General features: G+C 26.7%; 1 protein-coding gene across 1 annotated transcript in view; it reads left to right on the plus strand.

Moving 5' to 3' along the window:
* The window catches only part of LOC136977560 (diuretic hormone receptor-like), a 72,437-nt gene that overhangs the window by 39,970 nt on the left and 9,616 nt on the right, over positions 1-22,851 (plus strand). The window contains exons 4-9 of the mRNA XM_067273055.1: positions 7,473-7,561; positions 8,259-8,359; positions 8,633-8,753; positions 8,837-8,987; positions 16,473-16,566; positions 16,650-16,716. Of these exons, the coding sequence (XP_067129156.1) occupies positions 7,473-7,561; positions 8,259-8,359; positions 8,633-8,753; positions 8,837-8,987; positions 16,473-16,566; positions 16,650-16,716 (623 nt within the window). The remainder of the gene's footprint in view (positions 1-7,472; positions 7,562-8,258; positions 8,360-8,632; positions 8,754-8,836; positions 8,988-16,472; positions 16,567-16,649; positions 16,717-22,851) is intronic.

The raw sequence follows: 22,851 nt of genomic DNA on the forward strand, positions 1-22,851 counted from the left end.
TAACTTTAAGTGTTTTTGTGCTGTGTTATGCTGTTTTCTTGTTATGTTGTGATAATGGATTTGTGCTTAAAAATTTAACAAATAATGCTGCTGTAATTTGTACTAGTGAAGCGATTTCACGACTAAATTGCAAAACTCCTTATCTCCCTCTCTGTACTAGTGAAAAATGGTAAAAAATAGTACTAGTCATTTAAAAACCAATTCTTTAAATACTGTATTTCTTCTAAAATATTGATGAGACTTCATAGGTTAAATCCGAAGAAGTTAATCGATGTTTTTTTTTTTGTCAGGGCCTCATTTCATCAGAGACAAAAACTTTTGAGTGTTATCTTCGTTAATCTTTATTCACTATGAATTTCGGGTGCAAGATTCAAACAACTGCCTTGCGAATTTTGCATAAAAACAAATTTTATGTCTACTAGTTTCAACATGCCCAGTCTTCGACATTTGTCAATTTTCTATTCATATTATTGAATAGAGTACTGACAGTGGATTTTGCAAAAATATATAGAAAACCTGTTTTTATCCAATGTTCTTTTCACGGATGAGACAATGTTTTCAAAAAGTGATATATTCAATTTTCGTAACTAGCATAGTTGAGCTGAGAATAAGTTACAGGAAGTTTTGTCATCTTGGCACCAACACCAGTTTTCGACTAATTATTTGGCAGAAATCGTTGGAGGTCGATTGATTAGTTCATATGGCCCTCATTGACCCCAAGAGTTTGTTCGGTGTCGATTAATTAAACCAAACAAACTTTCAGGCGAATCATATCGAGCCTTATTCATGAATTTGATAGAAAACCTTTTTCCTGAATTGTTAGAAGACGTTCCCTTAGTGAAACACCCATGTGGTCCATACACCAGAAAAATACTAAAATTGAATATAATACTGAAATACAATGTAATTCCTTTCATATGAGTTTTATGGCTTACGTTTATTACGACTTTTAATTTTTAGATGTAGAATACTCATATGAATTTATTGCCAACGGTTACAGTTTACCCTGTATAATATAAATTTTATATGTAATGTTAAATTAAATAATTAAATATTTTTATATTTTTAAACAAGTAATAATAATAAATAAATCAGAAAAACAAAAAATATTTATATTTATTGAAAACCTTTATTTTAAATTTATTTTATACTATTTGAAGAAATAAATAATTTAATTAATATATTCATTTCTTTCATAGAAAAAACTTAAATTCCTCAACCTTATATTTAATCATTTATAGAGATAAATAAAAATGTCAGAAATTCCAAGAATTATTCAGAATACAAAATTTTTAAAATTTTTTTTAACAGATTAAATGTTTATACATTATGTCTTAAGTCTTCAAGTAATAAATTTTCTGCAGCTATTTTAAATTGTGAGAGTTTTAATGGTTCATTTATACGGGAAAAATAGAAAATAAATGTAATCAATTGAAATCAGTTTAGAGTAAATAAATCTTTAAATTTCACTTACAAGATAAAATCTTTTATTTAGTTACTTAGTATTGATTGAAATGAATTTTTTAAAGTTAATTTTGACCACCGAAAACGAAATCGATAACTCATTCTATGAGTTGTGATCAGATTCTTCAGTTTCTTTTCATTCTTAATATTTCGTAGATTTCAAATAGATAATCTCTGAGAACACCTTTAAATATTTTCACATAAAATATATATTAAAATAAATAAATTTTATATTTTAAAGGAAAGACTACTTTACTTTTAAACTCTAGAACCCCGATTAGTCGAAGTTCGGCATTGGTCCACACTATCAAATAATCAGGCTGTATTTTGGAAAGGGTTTCAAATAAATGGGGGAAATTTATGTATATTGCATTTTTAATATAATAATAAGTATATATATTATACAGTATAGCATTTTTAATAATTATTTAAAACAATACATCATATAATTTTTTCAAATATTTTAATATTAATATGCGTATGAAATGCATATCAATATAACTGCAAAAATTCTATAATTTATTAAATACAATAAATTATAAGTATTATATAATAAGTTAATCTAATTTCACTTAAAAATTTAAGCATGCTTCAGCTTGTAATTAAATAAATTAAGCCATTTCAAATAATTGAAAGGATTTAACGAATATTATATAATTACAAGTTAATTAACAAATTGTAATTTTATAAAACAAATCGAATTATTTGCACCGATCTCATTTGAATATTTGTCATCAGCTTTCTTGATAAACTGTCAAGAAGATAAGATCGATCAGGGTGAAGTGAGTGAGGACTGATCGATTTTTAACTTTGTTAGAATTAAACAGAAATATGACTGCCATTTTTCCATTTAGCCAACAAATGCTTAAAAAATAATAATAAAAGAAAGAAAATAAAAAAGAGGAAGAGGAAAAAGAAACGAAAAAAGTTTTAATTACCATAAGGCTATTATTTTGAAAATTAAACTTCAAATTAAATCTGACATTTAATCCTGATTATGTTTCACATAATCTCACATTTCAAAATAAAAATTACAATCTCAATTTAAAAAATGGTATTCCTGTTTTATAAATATCACGCTTAAATAAATTTCAATACATTTAAAATTGTTTTAGTGATTTCGAAAGATCCCAAATAGTCTTTATATAAGTAATTCTATTATACCATTTTATGAATAATTTTGAGATTATTCGGAAAATCTGACTCTTTTTTCAGAATTATTAATTAAAAGAGTAAATGTTACATTAAATACAGGAGAGCTGTATCATTTCACAATGTTAAAATTTTTATTATATTTTATTCTAAACATTTATTGACAATAAAAGATTGATTATATTAATTTATTTATAAAATTAATTATAAATGGATAAGTTCATATAAATGACAAAAAACTAGAATATTTAAATTTGAAATGATTTCATAAATAAATACAAGTATTAATTTATTTTTCAAATTCTTGTAATTGCTATTGAATGCAAATGAAAACATTAAAAATTACATTATATGTAAATAATCAGTGGCTTCGAAACTAGAAAGGCCGATTAGGCCCTCGACTATCCACTTTTCCTCTGTAAAAATCAAATAAGCTTAAAATGTATATCCGAAACAAACATAAACAACTTATAAATGTACAGTATTTAGATTTTCTATGTAGGAAAAATATGAGAATTATTTCAGAGCTTAATAAATAGATAAATTAAAGTTACATTTCGTATTATTTTAAAGCCAGCGCTGACTAACCCCTAAGAATGCTATACTTTAGGAGCTAGTCAGAATATCCATAAATTACGTTCGTATTTTTACTCCCTCCTCTCCCCATTGTCTCAGTTTGTCCAAGTTTCCGTAACCCTCTCCCCTCTTCGGTCGTCCAGCAAAACTCAACCACCGTCAAAATCTTTATTACTGTATGAGTAAAGGGTGTCCATTCAAGTTCAACCTCTCCACTCCCTTCTGTCTGACAGCCTTTGAACAGCCCCTAAAACATTCTTCTGTAGCCTTTGAAATATAAAAGGTTTTATCAATTTCCGATTTCTGAAGTCTTTTAAAAATTTAAATGGTCTACAACTTTAGAATTTTGCTTATTTTCTTCTTACTGAATATTTTACACCATAATTAATTCAAATCGATTATTTTTAATATGTTAATTAAATAAATTAAAAAAATTATTTTACAGTTTAACTAAAATATTTTTGTTTTGAAATAAATATAATCCGAATTATAGCAATTAAAAAGTATATTTTTAAGATTAAGAATGACATTATTTATTATACAAAATATAAATTCCATTCTCTATTTTATATGTTTTATATTCATTTATGCTAAGAAAATAAGTTTTAAAATTAAGAAAAAAATTATTGTATACTGCAGCTAATTTATGCATTTCCTCGCGATATTTATGAAAGTATTTATCATCTCAGAGACGAAGATTTAGAATATAATAACAAAAAGAAATTAAACATAGTTATTATATATTTCGATTTATAATTTGCCTAATTCCTACATTTTTCAAGTAGAAAATTATTTCTTCTGGCATATTGTTGGAAAAGAATTATGACAAAGAATTTTTAGAAGTCTGTTTCATATCCTTTTCAATTCCAACCAGGTACTGAACCTACAAAACTGAAACTGCTTCGATCTTCTTTCTAGACTAGCCCCTTCTTTCATGTCAGGAAATTCACAATAAATGGTTGCTTTCTCATTAGCTTTTAAAAAATAATGTTGAAAAGAGATCAAAGAATTTTTCTTTGTTTTCTTTCTAACATTTTTAAATCGTTTTTTTTTTTGGGTAAATATCGATTTTAAGACTTTCTTAATCTTTGCATTCATTTAGAATAAAACAAAACTTCGTAATATAAATAAACTCCAAACTCTAAAGTATTTTTTATGTTTGATTCTTAAAATATCTATGTGGTTGTTTGTCTGTCAAAAAGTTGTTCTTCAGGTTTATTGTAAGAATTTTTTCATTCATTAGTTCTTGTGCAGTTTGCTTGTTAACACACTGTAAAGCCTGATACGGATATTGATAGTTTACGGTAAATACTACTAAAAAGCATCCACAATATTAAATGAAACTTGGTACGTTACTGGTTGATATTATTAAAAGCGCTATATTAGCTAGTTTGCATTATCTTCTTTGCTTTATTTGAGAACGAATACGATAAGCCTTTAATTTTTCTTTAAGCTTGAATTACGTTCTTCGTCTATGAGATAATTTTTCAACTAGGTACAGTTTTCAAGTGTAATTAGCTAAGCTCCGAATTTAGTCGAACTGCGTTAGCTCGAAGTTCCCTACAAATCCCGGGTAAAATATAATGGGTTTTCTATATAATACACTCTCGTTAAGTCGAAATTGTCGATGCTATTCATTCTAGTCTATTTCCCATATAACCTCCATCTTTTGATAGGCATGTGATCTCCATTTTCTCTTATATTCCGCGTGAATACAGATGATTATGCCGAACACAACACTATAACATCGACATGCTTTTATTGATACATTATGTTACCGGCATTCTGATTGGGATACGCGGGGATACGAGGAGAAAGCGCCAAAAACTGTATACAATTTTGTAATCATTCTATACACAGATTCTTAAAAAGACAGCTTCATATAGGGAAATTTATGGCCACAGAAAAGTTTGAGAAAATTGGCTGTTAAATTCATCAACTTAAAACTCTTTAACTGAAAATCGGGATTTTTTTACTCTTTTAAACTTCGACATGAGGAGGTTTTACTATATCATAAATCTTTCATAAAGTTCAAATATGTAAGCCTATGTCTGCATCATTTTTTAAAAATCTAAATAGGTGACAATAAGTTTGAATTAAAAATAATGCAGTTAATTATTCTAATTAAAAACAAGTCAAATCGTTATTTTCATCTTTTTAAAATTAATATTATGCTAAAAATGAACTCTGAAATATTTTCAAAAATTGTGGCAGAAAGAAGAAATATTGATGTAAGAAAACACCTGATTAAATTATTTATCAGCAGGCTGCACTATTATCATTAAATGCTCATTTCTGTTTTTAAAAATTAAAAAGTTAACTATACTTTAATCAATCATATTATAATAAGTGTTGAATACATATATAAATTTAAATAAATTAGCTTTTAACATTTATTAACGTGTCTAAAATTTGAGAATAAAATGAAAAAACTTTTAAAAAATTCTATGTATTATTTTAATTAATAATTCAAAAAATTATTTAAATATTTGACGGAAATTATTAAATATATTTCATAATTTATTTTCTCTTGATTTTTGTCTAACAATATTGCATTTACTTAAAGAGGGTGTTAAATGTGGGATATGCGGCTTTCATCGCCCACTGATTGCAAACGAAGACGTTACTGCCTTATCTTTTATAGAGTTTAATAATCTCTTGCTGAGACAGCTGTTACCGGGACATTCAATGACTTATCCATTTGAGTAAAATACTTACCAACTGAAAACAAACCATAAAATACACCATTAGAACCGTTAAACAATTTACTTTTAAATGACAATACTTGTTGTACCTTCACTACTCAATTTCATTAGATCAATCAAGGTCGAAATCTGGGCAATAGTTAATTAAAACTTTGATTAAAGTTGTATTATTATCCGATTATTTTTGTTATCTGTCTGTCTTATTTAGAGATATCTATTATTTATACGAAAATTAATTAAAAATTGACTAACCCGTTTGCTCTAGCTCGGCTAATAATAATAATAACTCAAGCATTACTAATGAATTACTTTAAATAATCAAAGACAATAATATATGCTTAAATATAACATATTTAAGCATATTTTGTAGCTTATATAAGCATATAACATATACCTAAAAAATCTTTTAAGTACATTTCTATAAAAGGAGAAATAAAAATTCTAAATATTCCATTATTCGCTTTAATCAAATATGATTAAAAATTTAGTTATTGAATATGTTTTCTGGGTACACAAAGAATACAAAAAAAAAAAATATAAACACATCTTTACAATATTTAAAAACAATTTATTATATTTATATTAGACATGTGACTGTTATAAATATACTAAGTACTTGTGTATTGCTCAGCATGCAGTATGCAGTTATATAAACGCATTAAAATTTAGATATACGTAAAGAAGAAAAAGAAAAACTGATAAAACGGTTTTTCATATAATACAGGCTTAAAATGAAATAATATATAAGCACTCAAAATCTTTTAATAATGTTTTTAACACAGTGTTAAACACATTGAATTATATAAATAGCATTTGCTATTATTAAGTATAATAACTTAATCTGACATTGTTAAATGTCTGATTTTTTTATTTACATGATGTTAAGAACTTATAGAATACTATAAAATATAGCAATTGTTCCTTGTTTTTCCTTGAATTTCTTAAATAATTTTTGTTGTTTGGACAATGACTTTTTAGTAATTTTTCTAACAACGTCTTCGTTTTTTGCTCATCAAATTCCTAAAGTCAACTACAAATTCCAAAGCTTAAACTGTAAAAAGTGGATAAAAGAATTTAAGTTTGAGATTGATTGTGATTAATTTTAAATAATTCGTTAAAAATAAGTTTATCCCTGTAAAAAAATAATTGAAATATTATTTAATTATTTTGAAATTACAGTATATAAATTTGTTGTAAATTTTGACCGAAATGATTTTCTAAATTTCTACAGTTCTAAATTAAAATAATAATATCTCAGTATATAATTAATTTTAATTATTTTTCAAATTAGTATTTATTAAACTAATTTTCTAATTAAAAATTTGAAGAATATGTTTTTAAATGATAGCCAATGTTGCAAGGGAATTGAAAGTGATTAAAGATAGTTTATTTTTTGATCGTTGCATAAGTTACATAATAAAACATTTTTGAAGTTTTAATGAAATTATTAAATAATACCAATTTAAAAAGTTTATTTAACGAGATTACTCATAGTTGTTATTGAATGATAGACGTTAATGTTTGATATTTGTTGAGTTGGATGTTGGGAGAATACTAAACTATTTTTATTTGTAGAGAATGCTACTCGAATGTGCGAAGTAAATGGAACATGGGCAGAGAAAGCGAATTATTCTGGCTGTCGAGCCCTACTTGCGGTACACGAAGTGAGTGAAAATCATTATCCAGTCGTTATTTTTATCTTCAATAGTTCCTAAATGAATTGTATTTGATTTCTTTTTTGGTGCACAAAGACCATTAGACAATTTTCTTTTCAATGATGAATTCAATCTGTTATTACTCTTGAATTAGCCTTATTTTATTTAATTAGTATAAATGAAACATTATTTATAATATAAAGAATAAAAATTTAATTTACTAACAAAATATTAATATATGTAAATTATTACCAATAATCAAATTTAAATTGAATAAAATACTTCTCTATAATATAATCATATAAAGGTTTTAATTTAATTTAATTATATTATTAAGGAAACAATTGTGTAACACAAATTTTATCCATCTTGATCTTCAAAAATTAAATATTTCTTATCAAAGGTTAGGATATTGAAATATGTTTGAACAATAACATAAATTAATTTCATCATAAAATTAATGTAATTTTAACTTTGGAATCAACAGTAAAATAACATAGTTATCAATATTTAATTATATAAAACTATTTTATTTAGTTGCTTTCGAAATTGTTTACTTCAAGTATTTCTACTTTTTTAAATTCACTTTGTTTAATTTAGAGACACCGGAATTAATCGAGATTTAATTTAATTTCTATTACGACTTAAATTCCAATGAGAATAATATATTTTAAATTTTAAAAGTTGATTATATATCTATTTTTAGGATATTCTGGATATTAAATACAGTACTACTATTTATTACATTGGTTACAGTTTATCCTTGATTGCTCTGATTCTTGCATTATCAATATTCCTCTATTTCAAGTAAGCTTTTAACAAAATTAATTTCTTGAAATGTTAAATGTAATTATTTTAATTTTAAATAAGAATTATAAAGTGCTTTACATTTATTATTTATAACTAAAAAAACGTCTGAATAGTTTGAATAGTCTTTCATACATTATTAAAAACGTACAAAAAGTAATAATATCTTACCGAAAAAGTTTCATACATTGTAGTTTAATCTATAAATTATCAAAATATAAAAACGTAAATTTATTATTATGAGAGAGTTAAACTTGATATTAATTGGTTTAGAGATCTCAGATGTTTAAGAAATACAATTCATACAAATCTGATGATTACTTACATTCTAAATGATCTTACATGGATCATAACAGCAACATTACAGTCTTCGTCTTCACCCGTGGCCACAAAGGTTAGTTTTAAATTTTGATTAAAAAAAAATTATATAAATATAAATTATTTGATAATGTATAAACAGTGATATTATTATTACAGATAGCCTGCTTACTTATTATAATGTTAACATACTTGATGGGCACTAACTTTTTCTGGATGTTTGTAGAAGGTCTCTATCTTTATATTCTCGTTGTAAAGACATTTTCAGTTGACATGGTGAAATTTTCTGTTTACTTGGGAATTGGATGGGGTAAGTTCATTTTTAATATGATACTTTTTATTCGTTTTGTATTAAGTTTTACGTATCTATATTTTCTAATAAATAAAACTGTATGAAAATAATTATGACACATATTTAATATTCAAACCTTAAGAATCAGTTGATGACATTCAGTAAACGAGTGCCGAAAGATATAATTTGTCTTAGGTTCTATATTCCTTTAAAACTTTTATTTATACATTAACAGTATCAAATTTTATAATATCACATTTTATTTTAATAAATAAATACCCATTTTATGTTTATAAATTTCCATCCATCACTGTTGAAAATGGAGAAGTAGCGCATCCATAAAAAGTCATTTTCATGTCTATCAAACAAAGCCTATTTTTTGAAAAATTTATCGTAGGACAGTCCTGGAACGTGAGAAATCTATTTAAAAATGGGTAACTCAAAATATTAAAACGTGATATAACTGTTTCGATAAAAAATGGCACATTTTAGGATTATACGAAATAAGACGATCACAATCTGGACAAATAGTGATGCATAAGAAAAATTTATTGCTTCATTCAACAACGTGTTCGAGCGGAGAAGAAGCAAGAATTTTCCTACTCACACGAATATCATGAAATATTTGAGGGATTTTAATCTATAAAGTTGAATAACAGTGGTAAGAATTATAGAGAAGCTTACAATAATCTAGATTTATACAACTTATGCGATGAACAAGTGTTAAGAGAATTTTTACAAACAAACATACGAGATTTCTCAAGTACTGAAATTTTTATTATTTTTTTTAAATAAAGTGATTGGAATGCCAAAAAATTGGCTTCGGCGTGATGTAGATAGAACTTACCTGCTTTGTTTGAACGATGAAAGAAAATAAAAAGGTTTAAATATAATCGAATTTGAAAAGACAATAAATTAACTATTGCTAATGCTTTTATTTTGGTAAGGATTAAAGAAAATGTACCTGTACATGAATTCTACATGGAAAATATAATTTAACTGATAAAATTTTAACCTTAGTAAATTTAAAATATCAGTAATTACCATATCTGGTAGCTAAATAATTTTCCAAAGTGGTATATAAGTAAATTTCCAGTTATTCATTGAACGAATCGAAATATAATGTCAAAAAGACATTATTAGTACATCATAGATGATGTTTATATAACAAGCGACACAATTTAAAATCAGACAAGAGTTTAAAATGAGAACATTTTATACAAAGATTAAAATATTAATCAAGAAGAACATTTAAAATAAAAATACAAGAGAATTATAACTGAATCTGGAAAAAGTTTGATAAATATAAAAATGAACAAAGTCCCTATCAAATCATTATTCTTAGTCTAGTGCATCAAAGATGAAAATGGAGCAATTGTGAAAAGTAAAATTAAAGTTTTTGAAAGATGCGAAATTAATTGAGCACTTATATGGATCGGATTTAAGAAAGACATAATTGTTAATGGGAACTATATCCTTTCTTCTAAAAAAAGTTTAAAAAGCTACAGAATCAATTAGAAACGTCTTAACGTCATCAGTTTTCTGAAGTTTCTAATTTAAATATATGTTACTTTTCTTTTGTAAAATAAACTTTTCCATTTGATGGTCTAACAAAAATACAGAATTACTTCTGTAAAATAGTACTGGCTAAAGGACTGAAGAACAGTGATTCTGATTCCAATATCAAAACGAAAATTTCAGGATAATAAACTTGAAAAGTTATTCGAGAAAGCTACTATTGACAATTTTATGACATAAAATGGAAAAGGACGTTTTATCTTATTTGTCTGACAAACTGACTAGATTTCAAACCTCAGATAGAATTGTATGATTACTGCAAAACTCGGCATACAGCTATTTCTCATACAAGTATGTAAATGATTACTATTGTGGTCCGACTACATGTTAGATAATGCATCCTGAGTACCTTAAAATGGCTGCTCCAGTATCCAGTATCCAGCATAAAAGACTAGAAGAGCCTTTTATGGGATAGCTCGTTCAGAATTTTCAGTGTACCCAATGTCTGGAGGTATGAAAACCAGGCATACCTGTACGACACAATCAAATGTACTGTACAGAACAGCGAGGAGATTGTGAGAAAGTCTGCATCATCGAGCTGAGGAAAGCAGGATATCCGTTTCGCCTAATAGCCGTCATTTGTTCGTTCTGACCTGATTGGCAAGAAGGTATTGGGGCAATGGATACGTTAGGGTACACATTCATTATGGACAGGCTGAGGCGCCGGACAGACCATCGAGAGATTATTGTTTAATCATGAGACAATCACAACAGCTGCAACGGAGTCTTTGCGCGCTATCCAGAGACATGGTACATACTTGAAAAGTGTTAGAAGGCCGAACCTATACGGCATAGCCTTTGAAAAGGAAGGACGAAGGGTTTTAGAGGAAGCGAGAAGGAAGAAGAAAAGCAAAGAATGATAGGAAAGTGTGAAAATGGGACCCATGGCGCCTGTCGGCTCCGTTTATTGACTTTTTTTTAAATGAATTACAAAACATGGGACACAGCCCATACGTAAACAGAATGTATAACATAAATACAGTTTGGCTAGGACACCTATGGTGCTGCCTCTCGCGAGGCAGACAAAATGCGTACGGGATGCAGCATCGCGATTTGACAAACGTTACAAAACTATGGGGCTGCTAATAAGCAACAAACAAAGAACATTATAACCTGGAATTAAAACAAACGCAGTAATACAAAAACATGCTAGATGACTTTTCCAGCTCGGGCCCATTGCACGGCCTACACTTAGGCCTAAAGGACTAACAAGGTGAGGAAGATGGCCAACTAGAAGGCAAACGCATGGCAACCAAGACAAATAAATCCCGAAGAAACTGCGCGAAAATACAATACAGCTTGGGAACACTTCCCAGAAAGGGCACAAGATACGGCCTGCCTTTAAGCCCAGTGGGTTAACAAGCCACGCCCCTAAGGTGATACGGCAGAAGACCTGCCTGGAGAAGAGGCTGCCAAACAAACAATACCCATAAAACAATGCGCATGTAGTACAGAAAATAAATGGGGAAACATCCCAATCAGAGACCCAAGAGACGGTCGACTAGACCTGCTGGATTTACAAATGGTAGCTCTTGATGGTAGCGAAACAGATGATCTGCACTTAGAGACCAAGGGGCTACCCAACAGAAAATAAAACACGAACAATGAACAACAACGCGTGAACACAAAGAAAACTCCCTTAATTGCCGCTTGGCCAGGTTACATAGGGAGAAATAAGGTGACGAAGATAAACCATGATCTTAGAAAGATGGGTTGGTAACACCAATGTCCATTACGAAAGTCTTCAGGGCACTGTAGGTCTGCTTGTTTAGGAAAAAGTCTTTAGCTGTACAGGGCCAGTGAAGTCTGGTGGTATAGGGTGTCGATGAGCTGATTCCGCTGAACACTATATTTGTTGCAAATGTAGAGTATGTGGATAGTATTTTCATTTCTCCTCAATGAGCAGTCACATTTTTTATTCCCTTTCTGCAGGAATCTTCATAAATAAGCTCGGAGATTCCCATGGCCAGTCAATATTTGGGTTGTGTGAAAGTTTTGGATGAAGAAGTTCATTTTTTGTCTTTGTGTGATGGCTGGAAGAAAACCATGCGTAGTCATTCCCGTGAAGAGGAAGCCTCGCTCTTTGAACTCTGTCGCTTCTCTTACTATTGGTAGGCGAATAGCAGCGACAAATTTACATAAACGTCGACCGCTTTCTGCCATTAGCACTCCAAAACCATCGGTTTCGTTTGAAGTAGTACCGCGATTAGGTTGCTAAGGGTTGGACAACATCGTCTTCAGCGACGAATTTCTATCGTGAATTCCGGTTGTTCCCAAACAGAACTGGAATCCACATTCTAACATTATGTTCCTCCACATGATATGTTAGAGTGTGGAGGACAAATAATGAGTATACATTTAAGCCAGATTATGTTTGATTAGCGCATTAATCAATTTTATTCAATTATATATCCGTTTCTAGCCCGATAGTTCGGCGTTGGTTGGTGTCTTACTTTATTCTTTTCTTTGGACGCAGAACTTGGACATTAGTGAAGACACTATAAGAAATCTGTCATTATATAAAACAAATACTATAGGAATGTACTTATAATCCCTTATATTTAAATCATAAATTATGAAGTTAGAAATTAAATTAAAGAAACAGATTTAAGAAAAATTACTCTTAAAATAATAAGAAAATGTATAAAATGATTTGATCCTATTATGGAATTCTAAAAATAAGGTTATAAAATATATCGAAATGTAGGTAAAACAGTCGACTAAAAATTCAAAGTGTTTATAATTTTAAGATAATTTGAAATAATTGTGCTTTGAAGATACTGGTAGATAAATGAGGCATTAGAAAGGAATAACGGAACTTTGATAACTTAATGGCTCATACCAGACTATAGAAACCTAATAACAATGATGATGATAAGTTTAAATTTCTTTAATATTTGCATATGTAATAAATAAGAAACAATTTAATATCTATTTAATATCTTATACTGATCGAAACAGAGAGCAGCTTTCGATTTGTGATTTGAAGTTTGATTTAAATTAAACAGAGGTGTTTCGATGTTTTACATTTAATAAATTAATTTATTAAACTATTTTCAGCACGAATAGAAAAATTAATTATATTATTAATTTATTCAGTTAATTAGAATTGTTTCCGTTTTATGGAACAAATTGCAACTTCGTTAATTGTAAGGTTTTTATTGTAAATTTTTCTATAAATATTAATATTTCAGGCAGGTTTAGATAACTAACATATATGTAATGCGACCTATTTTTCAATTATCTTATAATAAATTTAAATTGAGATGGCGTAATTATTATTAAAATTTTACAAAGAAAGATATTGAACATTTTCCTATCCATTTGTAATATGATTTTCAATTATTTTATTATTGAAATGGTAATTAGTTACATGTGGTATTGAATTCCAAATTTTATTATTTAGAAATGGCTCTAAAGAACTTATTAAGCCAATTTTTATAAAATCATTACTTCAACAAGAATAAAATATTCTAAACATTTGAATATCCAATACGTTTTCATGTTCATCCTTTTCAAACTTTTTTCTAAATGTTTTTCGATAATAGAATATTTTATTTTATAACGCATTGAATATTATCAAGGTATTAATACCTTTGTCTTTTCTCTTAATATTTTATTGTAATTATTTTTACTAAATTTTTTTGTTTTCATGTTTGTTTACTATACGTGGGTTTTTATTCTTTCTGTTAATGTATAATAATATTTTTGAGTCAGTCTTTCCTTAATTTATAATTCTTAAATTTTATTGAATTATCAGAAAATATTTATTTTATTATTTTGCTCACTAGACTTGTCTCCTTTTCCATTTTCATTATTATTTTTCACTTTTGTTATTCAATACTCTAAAATATTACATTTTTATTACAAGATATGAAAGTTTTATCGGCTAGTCTACACGAGAAATTTTATATATCTAGTTGAAAATCTTACTATAAAATAAAAAATCAAGATCTATTCCAAAGATAAGTACACAAGTACTATTAATAGAAACACATATTTAATTACAGTAATTAATTAAAACATCAGATATATGATAATTTTTAGTCGAAATGGTATGAAGTCGTTAAAAAGTAATTGTGCATCTATATTACAATAGACACAATATAAAAGCATAATAACTTTTTGATCATTCTGCAGATACTTCTAATATTCTCTACCACATAAGAAAATAATAAAGTGACTTACGATTAAATTAATTTAACTTAAAACAGTTTCTCATAATTAATTTATAATATCTAAAATGCGTAGATAAATATCTGCAATGAATGTTTATTACAAAAACAGAAATGAATAGAGTTGTAGGCCAAAATGTTTCTACTTCTCGAGTAAGATTTTATCTTATATTATTTTATCTCATCTCATAGGTTGAATATATGGAATTTAATACTTTGTTAATATCGTTTAATTTTATAGAATAATTTAAACATTTTTCTAAATACTGTATTAACACCGAGAATTATATATGATTCGTGTCATCCGGGAATAAGTTACTTTAATATATATATTTTATAATGTAAAGTTTTGCATATTGTTAAGACAAGATTTTTTTCATCTTATGTAATTGTTATGTTAACATTACGATCAATAATTTTAAAATTCATAAGATTTCCTTTTTAAAGTTTTTCAATAGAAGAGTAAAATATGTGTTTTTTCCAAGGTTATGTTAAATCTTTCCTAATAATGTAGACTTTCATAAAAATGAAAGATATATATATATATACTCTTTGTGTATATATACAAAGAAATAAATTGTAAACTACTCTTTGTAAACTATGCAATAAATTACAATTAGTTTCTTTTTAGCAATCACTTTCATGTTAATAATTTTTCAGCTGTCAGATAATTATTTCTTATATTTTAAAGTCCTTGATAAAAATTGCAAAAAATAATTATATTTTTTCAAGAATCCAAATTATTATCATTAATACAAATTTAATTTCTCAATTCAATATAAAAATTTATAGTATTAAATTGAGAAATTTGTAAACATTTTTATAATAGTTAATTGATATTTAGCAATTATTTATATTAAAATAAAATAATTTTTAAAAAAATAAATAAAGTTACATTAGATGTAAAGAAATTAAAATATATTTTTTTCAAATTATAAAATTTAGTTTTATTAAATTAATTCGGGTGAATTATTCTAAAATCCTGGACACACAAAAAACAAAAACAAAAAATAGCTGGAAGAAAGGTTCCATTTCTTTGTTCTTCTTATTGACGTTACTGAAGCAGGAAAAAAAAAACATTCTTTTTCTTTCAGAAATTGTTTTGACGTTTTCTCTTCTGCTCGATCTTCGATTCAACACGTGAAATTCTAAACAGAATTTGAAGAGAAAGTGAAAAGACCGTCATTCATCACCCGTGTGAATAAATATAAGATATAAAATTATATTAGAAAATATTGTTTTAGTTTAATTTATTCATAGTCAGAGAAATGAGTAAAGATGAATAAAAATTAGTTTTCTAAAATTTAATTGTCAATATTTCTTAAGATTTTTAAATCGTTAATTTATAAAGTATGGTGATTACAATTGAAAAGTGCTATTATGTGTATCAGTAAGTTATTGTATGTTCTTAATATTTGATATTGTTTCGGGTTATTGTTTACACAGTGATGGAAGTAGAAATCAATAGCAATTGCAACGACTCGGGAGAATTCTTTTTAATTATAGTTGGAAATAAAATCCACTTGTCATTATTTTATATCTTTCTAATATTTAGATTCTGTTTTTTCTTGTTTAAAGAAAAACAAAGACTTTAAATTGGATTATTTAGTCAGTGGAATAAAAAGACAACTTTATTTTTATAACTAGAATATTTAAAAATTTTTTTAAATATTTATTTAAATTTGAATAAAATCATAAAGTACTTATGACATTCGTTTCATAGAAATTGGTTAATTCGATTTCCTCTAAGGTTTACCAGTTGTGATAGTTATTGTGTGGGTCATCGTCAAGTCCCTGTGCTCGCCTCTCATCTCTCACGATGAAAGTTCGTCTCTCCTGAAACAGTACGTATTATGAAAATACTTTATTTTCTTTAATATTTTATTTGTAATCGAATAATAAAATTTAAAATTCTGTATTTAAATAGATGTTTCTGGCAGAATAGAGACATTTACGATTACATATTCATCAGCCCCGTAATTATTGTATTAGTGGTAAGAAGAACATTTCTGTTTGTTTAAGATAATGTGAGAATAATACTCAAGGAATAAAGATAATGACGAAATAAAATTGAAAAGAGAAATAATTAGCAATTGTTGGTAACTATTATAATAATAACTTCCAAGGTTTTAAAATGAAATTAATGGAAACGTTATATTTTCCAGAAAGTATCTAATTTATAAATATTTAAGTAATTCGTACACAAATTATTCATTGTATTCAATCAGACACTTGGCAAATCTCATCATTAATATTTATTTAGTTGATACGTGTTCATCGTATGTGTACACGTTTCGGGCAGTTCATGCCCCTCTTCAGCCAACTAAAAATAGGAGTTACAAGTTACACAACACAAAACACATATATATAAAGGTTATGTTTTTTAAACATACTTTTAGATTACAGATTACTGAAAGTTAGAACCGTAAAAATCCCTTTTCACATTCGGCTTCATGTTATAAATATTTAATAAATTAATTATTTCTCTTTTAATTTTATTATTTTAAATGATAATAATAATACTATTATACAATATTATTACAAGAACATTAGTACAAGAATATTTTAATTTTATTAATTGTTTCGAACGTAAGAATATGTCTTAAACATAAAAAATAAATGATTGTTTTAAAGAATTATTTCTAAATTTCTCTATTTATAATTTATTTTTTATAATTTAATATTTAGCATTAACTATAAAAATTTATATATATATATATATATATATTATATATTATACTGATTATCAAGCAGCAAAAATTTCGTTCGTATTTAAATTATTAAAAATTGCTAATGTGCAATATTTACTTGTACGCCTTTTAATAATAACGCCAATGTAACCGTTGGAAATAACATCCATCTTGATTTATCAAATAATAATTTATGTGACACTATTGGGTATCAAGTGTTGTAATTATCTATAATAAAGCATTATTAGAAATAAATGATATATATAACTTTTAAATATCTTTGTATTAAATCAAGATAGCATTGAAAATTATATTCCTACAAAGAAAATAAGGTACGGAATTGTAATTATTACTTGTCATTAGGTTAATTTATTTGAAGAATATTTAAATTGAATGAGAGAAATTTATATAAAGACAATTAAATATTAATTGGCACGTTATCGATATTGCGTTTCCACATGAAATTCTGGAATTATGATAAAATTAAGAGAAATTTGATATAATATATAGTATCAGAGATAATTCCTGTGTAGAAAATTAAATAGATAAATTCAGTATTAGCAAAATGATACACTTTAATAATTGTTTCAAACCTGTTTTATTAGCTGTCTATCTCCTTAAATCATATATCATAGTCGCGGTTAATTTAAAATATTAGGTGGGAGACTTGCAGCCTTCTTAGGAAAGCAGAAGAATTAAAATTTAAATGTAAATTAGAATTTATATAATAGCCAACTGATAGAGAAGTATCAATATAATGATATCCATTTCAATAGAAAATATCAAGTTTTATTTTTATACATAAGTATTTCAATTAAATCGTTCATCAAATAATTATAATTATGCCAAAATCTTCTGTTTTTAAAATAATAAATGTATTCATACTATTATTTTTAATCCTGTTGAAAGATAAAATGTAAGATTTATGAGAAACGATAAATACCAATATAATTAATTTCATTATGCTTTTTCTTCTTTTTTGATATATTTTGTAGATAGATAGTAATGCTACAAAATCAATAAGAATATAATGAAAGAAATAAAATGTGAAAAACCGTCAAAAATATTTATTACGTACATCATAAACCGAATCTTATTACAAGTAACTTAAGTTAGAATTGGTAATTACAACATTTTAAAATAAAACTGTACGATTTTATTACGTAGTCTGTTCTAAAGATGGTGACCGAATTACCTATACTTGCATTATATATGAATAGAAAATGATATATTACTTCTTTATTGTGGTTCTGAAATATGTTCTGATTTCGATATCCTGCGACAACAGACGTACAAAGATATGTTAAAAATTCTATTTAATAATGTTCCTACAAATTGCTTTCTGTTTAATCTGAAAATTAGGATAAGGAAATTCGTAAGATGTAATTGATTTTATGTAATATAGTTTACCGTATTCAGTTTTGCTAATTAGCATTCGAATACCAACTTTGCAAAGCATTTTTACATAATTTACAGCATATTATTATGAAGCTGCAGACTATTTTCTATTATGATTGACTATAAAGTAACGCTTTGCAATAAATATAAATTGCATTATGGAATAACATAAAATGCAAAAATTTCTTCATAAATAAGATGTGAATACTCCAACTTTGCATCTTTTCAATTCCAATAAAATTGACTTTGAAATATTTTCACCCTTCTTTTGTATTGTCTCACGATAAACAATTCTTTTATTAATGTGAAGGATTCGAATCAAATATTTATTTTTGTAGGTTTTCATAACTAGTTATAAATTCTTAATAAATGTTTCATTAAAAATTAAAGGGTTAGAAAGAAAGAAATTTATTTTTACATTGTCGACTCGATCTTTTTGCTGTTTGATGTGTCTATTATAGATGAAATCGAGATTTATGTCACAGTCCAATAAGAGTTAGAACTCAGAAAACTGCAAATTATATTTTTTTTCTCCACTAAACGAATTTATGCCTAAATTGGATCGATGCTGCAAAGGATAATCTTTAATTATTTTCTGCTCCTACATTATTTTTATTCGATTTATTTTTTTGAATAAACATTCAATACAATGCAATGAAATAAAACTTTATATAGATGCTTAATAATTTCTATTATTTTATATTTAAAACAAACCAATAAATTATCTTATGTATCTCGATCTTGAATTTAAGTACTTTTTTTTCAAAATTAACTCAATTTGTTCTTAATCTTTTAAATCCTAAATTTTTATTAGAAAATTAATTCATTGCGTCATTATTTTAATAAAAATAATAATTAAAAATCTTAAATATAATTAGTATATTGACGCCATTTCTAAATTGTATTTATTAGTATAGTATCTTATTATTTGTACAGTTAATTCATTATTAAAAAATTAAATCAAATAAAGTAAAAATTTTAAAAGAAAAATATACAGTATATTTCTTTCTTTTATTTTACATTTATTTCTTATAAAAATTAAAATGTAACTAAAATTTTTATAGTAATATGAAACATCTTTGACTGTAAAAGAACAACAATTGAATGTATTTTGTCTTCTTTTGTATTTATTGGATTTAACATCGATAATAGAATTTTATGAATCTATTGAATCCCTGATGATAAGCCTATTAATACATCGGACTATGTTCATTTGAACTTTAAGAAGAGAAGTCATTATTTTATGAATTTTGTTTATAAAATGATCTGATCTGAAAATTTTAATTCTTATAATAAATTCTATAAAATGGCGATAATTTTATAATAAATTCAGTCAAATTCCAGAGATAATAATTATAGAATATTTTGCTGTTTACTATAAATTTAATATATTTTAATTGCCAGTTAGGTTTTATAAAAAATAAAGCAGAATTCTATAAATGTAGCTCAAATTATTTTACAAATAGCCCTGAAAGTATTAAGTCGCCTAAATGTAGTAGCCCATAGTCCTACAAATATGTCAATCTACTACTTGTACCACAATCTTGCCCAGTCGGATTTTATGAGATAAGAGATAAAAAGGATATTCCTTGGGTAAGGTGGCACCCGAAAATGTGTTACTGTAAAAATAAAGCTATGTTGACCAGATTAGCGTTGTTCTTGGTCTATTGTTCACTTACAGTGTGAAGGCACTTCGATGTAAACGAACGAATATACGAGAACGATACGCATATCACAGTTCGGACAGAATTTTCACTTCGATTTTCGAATTAGCCCGATTTTAAACTAACCGAATTCCTTAACATGTAAATGTCTATATCCCCGGCCGGAACAAATAATACGGCTACGAACTAACGGGATTTCGATCTGTCCGAGTTCGAATTAACGAGGATTTTCTGTATTGTATAGCAAGAGATGTTTCTCAACTATAATTTATGTAGTCAAAATGTAGTCACTGAGCTTTCATTTGAAATTCGAGATAGACAGGTTCAGCTGTAGTTCTTATTCTTAATTAAGTTATCAGAGAATTTTTAGCATTCTTCGACCTGTAGGCACTAAGAGTCTCTTCTTTATCAAATCCATCGTAGGTTTGGCCAGGTCCACAATAGAGATTCAGCCATTTTTTCAGAGATTCAAAATATTAGCACAGTAAATATTAAAATAGACTAATAATTAACCTGACTCATTCAGGTCAATTATTAATCTATTTTGTAGACACGTCAAGTCTTTTATTTCTATAAAAATAATTAAATCAAATTGAGATTTCTTAAAATCTGAATTTGATTTAATTATTTTTATACTTTCTTATAAATTTATTAAACAATTATATAAAAAAGCACCCATGAAACAAAATTCGCAGAAATGAGACTCAATCCACAAATGATACAAAATATCCCGTGATAAAAATGTAGTTGAGATCAGAATGGGAGAAAATATCAGCCTAGGGATTTTCCTCTAAAAGCAACTGTCTAATATTAATAATTATTAAATCAGAATGACCAACATAACTATTCTGCTTACGATTCATCGAGATTAGTCAAACTCCCTAATGATCTTTAAAAATAACTTCCGATTAAACTGAAGTAAATCAAAATAGAAAAGTATCTGTTTATGTTGTATTTTTTGTTTTTAGCAATTTATTGACTTTATTTCGTTTTCGAAGAAAGTTATTTTTTGTTTGTTTTTTTACAATAACACATAGAATTTAAATTATATCGAAGAGAAAATAGAAGGTGGCCAGTGAAACGAGTATAAGCGAACAATTATTATTTATTGTGAGATCGTCACAATGCCGGGCTGCAATTTCAATATTTTTAATTAATTTAATTTAATCATATGCTCTTTATCTCAAATTAGTAGTGTTTTGCCCCTATACATCATACTTTTTCTGGTAGCAAAATAGTCATGCCTGTCATCTATCTATTATTCGTTCTTGAGATTAAGTATTGACAGACAAGCAGACAGGCGAAAGTGGGAATTAATCTATATTTTTTTTCTTCAAATTGCAACAACACAAAAACAAATTTTTCAAATTGCAGCCCAATAATGTGAAATAATATTCGGAGGAAAACGAATAAGGTATACATCTTTAGGTTTTGAAAGGCTTCGTTTTACTTATTTTTATGAATGGATTTCAAGGAGTTGCTATAAAGTTACATGCCATTTGCTGTTAATTGATATTATATAAAATAAACTAATACAGGTGTTATCAAATGTTAATTTTAAAAGGTAATTTTCAACTGAAATCTAGATTTTTTCCTCTTGCTATTATAATAAATAGTTTTGTTTTTTTTTTTTTTAATGAAAGCGACAAAATAATGAATTTTAGAACTTTTATAGTTTTAAATATTGTCTTATTACAAAAATAGACATTTATTATAATATTATATATTTATACTATTAATTGTAAATTTTAATTTAGTACAGTATTTTAGTGGAGTTTCGAGATATTCATTTTAAATTATTTCAACTAAAAATGGATGTACTAAAATTTTCATTACTTCATCTTATAAATAGTTGTTAATTGAACTTATATTTTGTTTATTTCGGATATTTATTTGTATATCATCCAGTAAAATAATAAATACGAGGTCTGTCCCAAAAGAAGTGTACTGATTTTTTTATTTCAAAGTATACAAGAGTTACATCAAACTACAAACGATCTCCTTCAAAGTACAACCATTGCGAGGTCAGACAGTGGTTCCAAAGTTTACTCCACTGGTTGTAACAGTACTTGAAGTTTTCTGTAAAGATGTTTAGTTCATCGGTTGCAACTTTTGTGATGTTTTCCACCCTCCCGAAATGACCTTTCAACTTTGATTTTACCTTAGGAAATAGGTAGAAGTCTCACAGAGCTACGTCCAGGCTATAGGGAGGTTGAGGGAGTGTAGGGATTTTTTCTTGGCCAAGAACTCTCGAATCTGTGTGAACAGGCGAATTACCGTGGTGCAGCACCCAATCTTTTGCAATGTTCTGCAAACTTGCTTGACCCGTTTTCGAAGTCGTTCCAAGACATCTTTGTAGAAGGCCTGATTAACTGCG

Source organism: Centruroides vittatus, unplaced genomic scaffold (assembly GCF_030686945.1).
Source record: "Centruroides vittatus isolate TY-2023 unplaced genomic scaffold, ASM3068694v2 contig_460, whole genome shotgun sequence".
NCBI lineage: Eukaryota > Metazoa > Arthropoda > Arachnida > Scorpiones > Buthidae > Centruroides > Centruroides vittatus.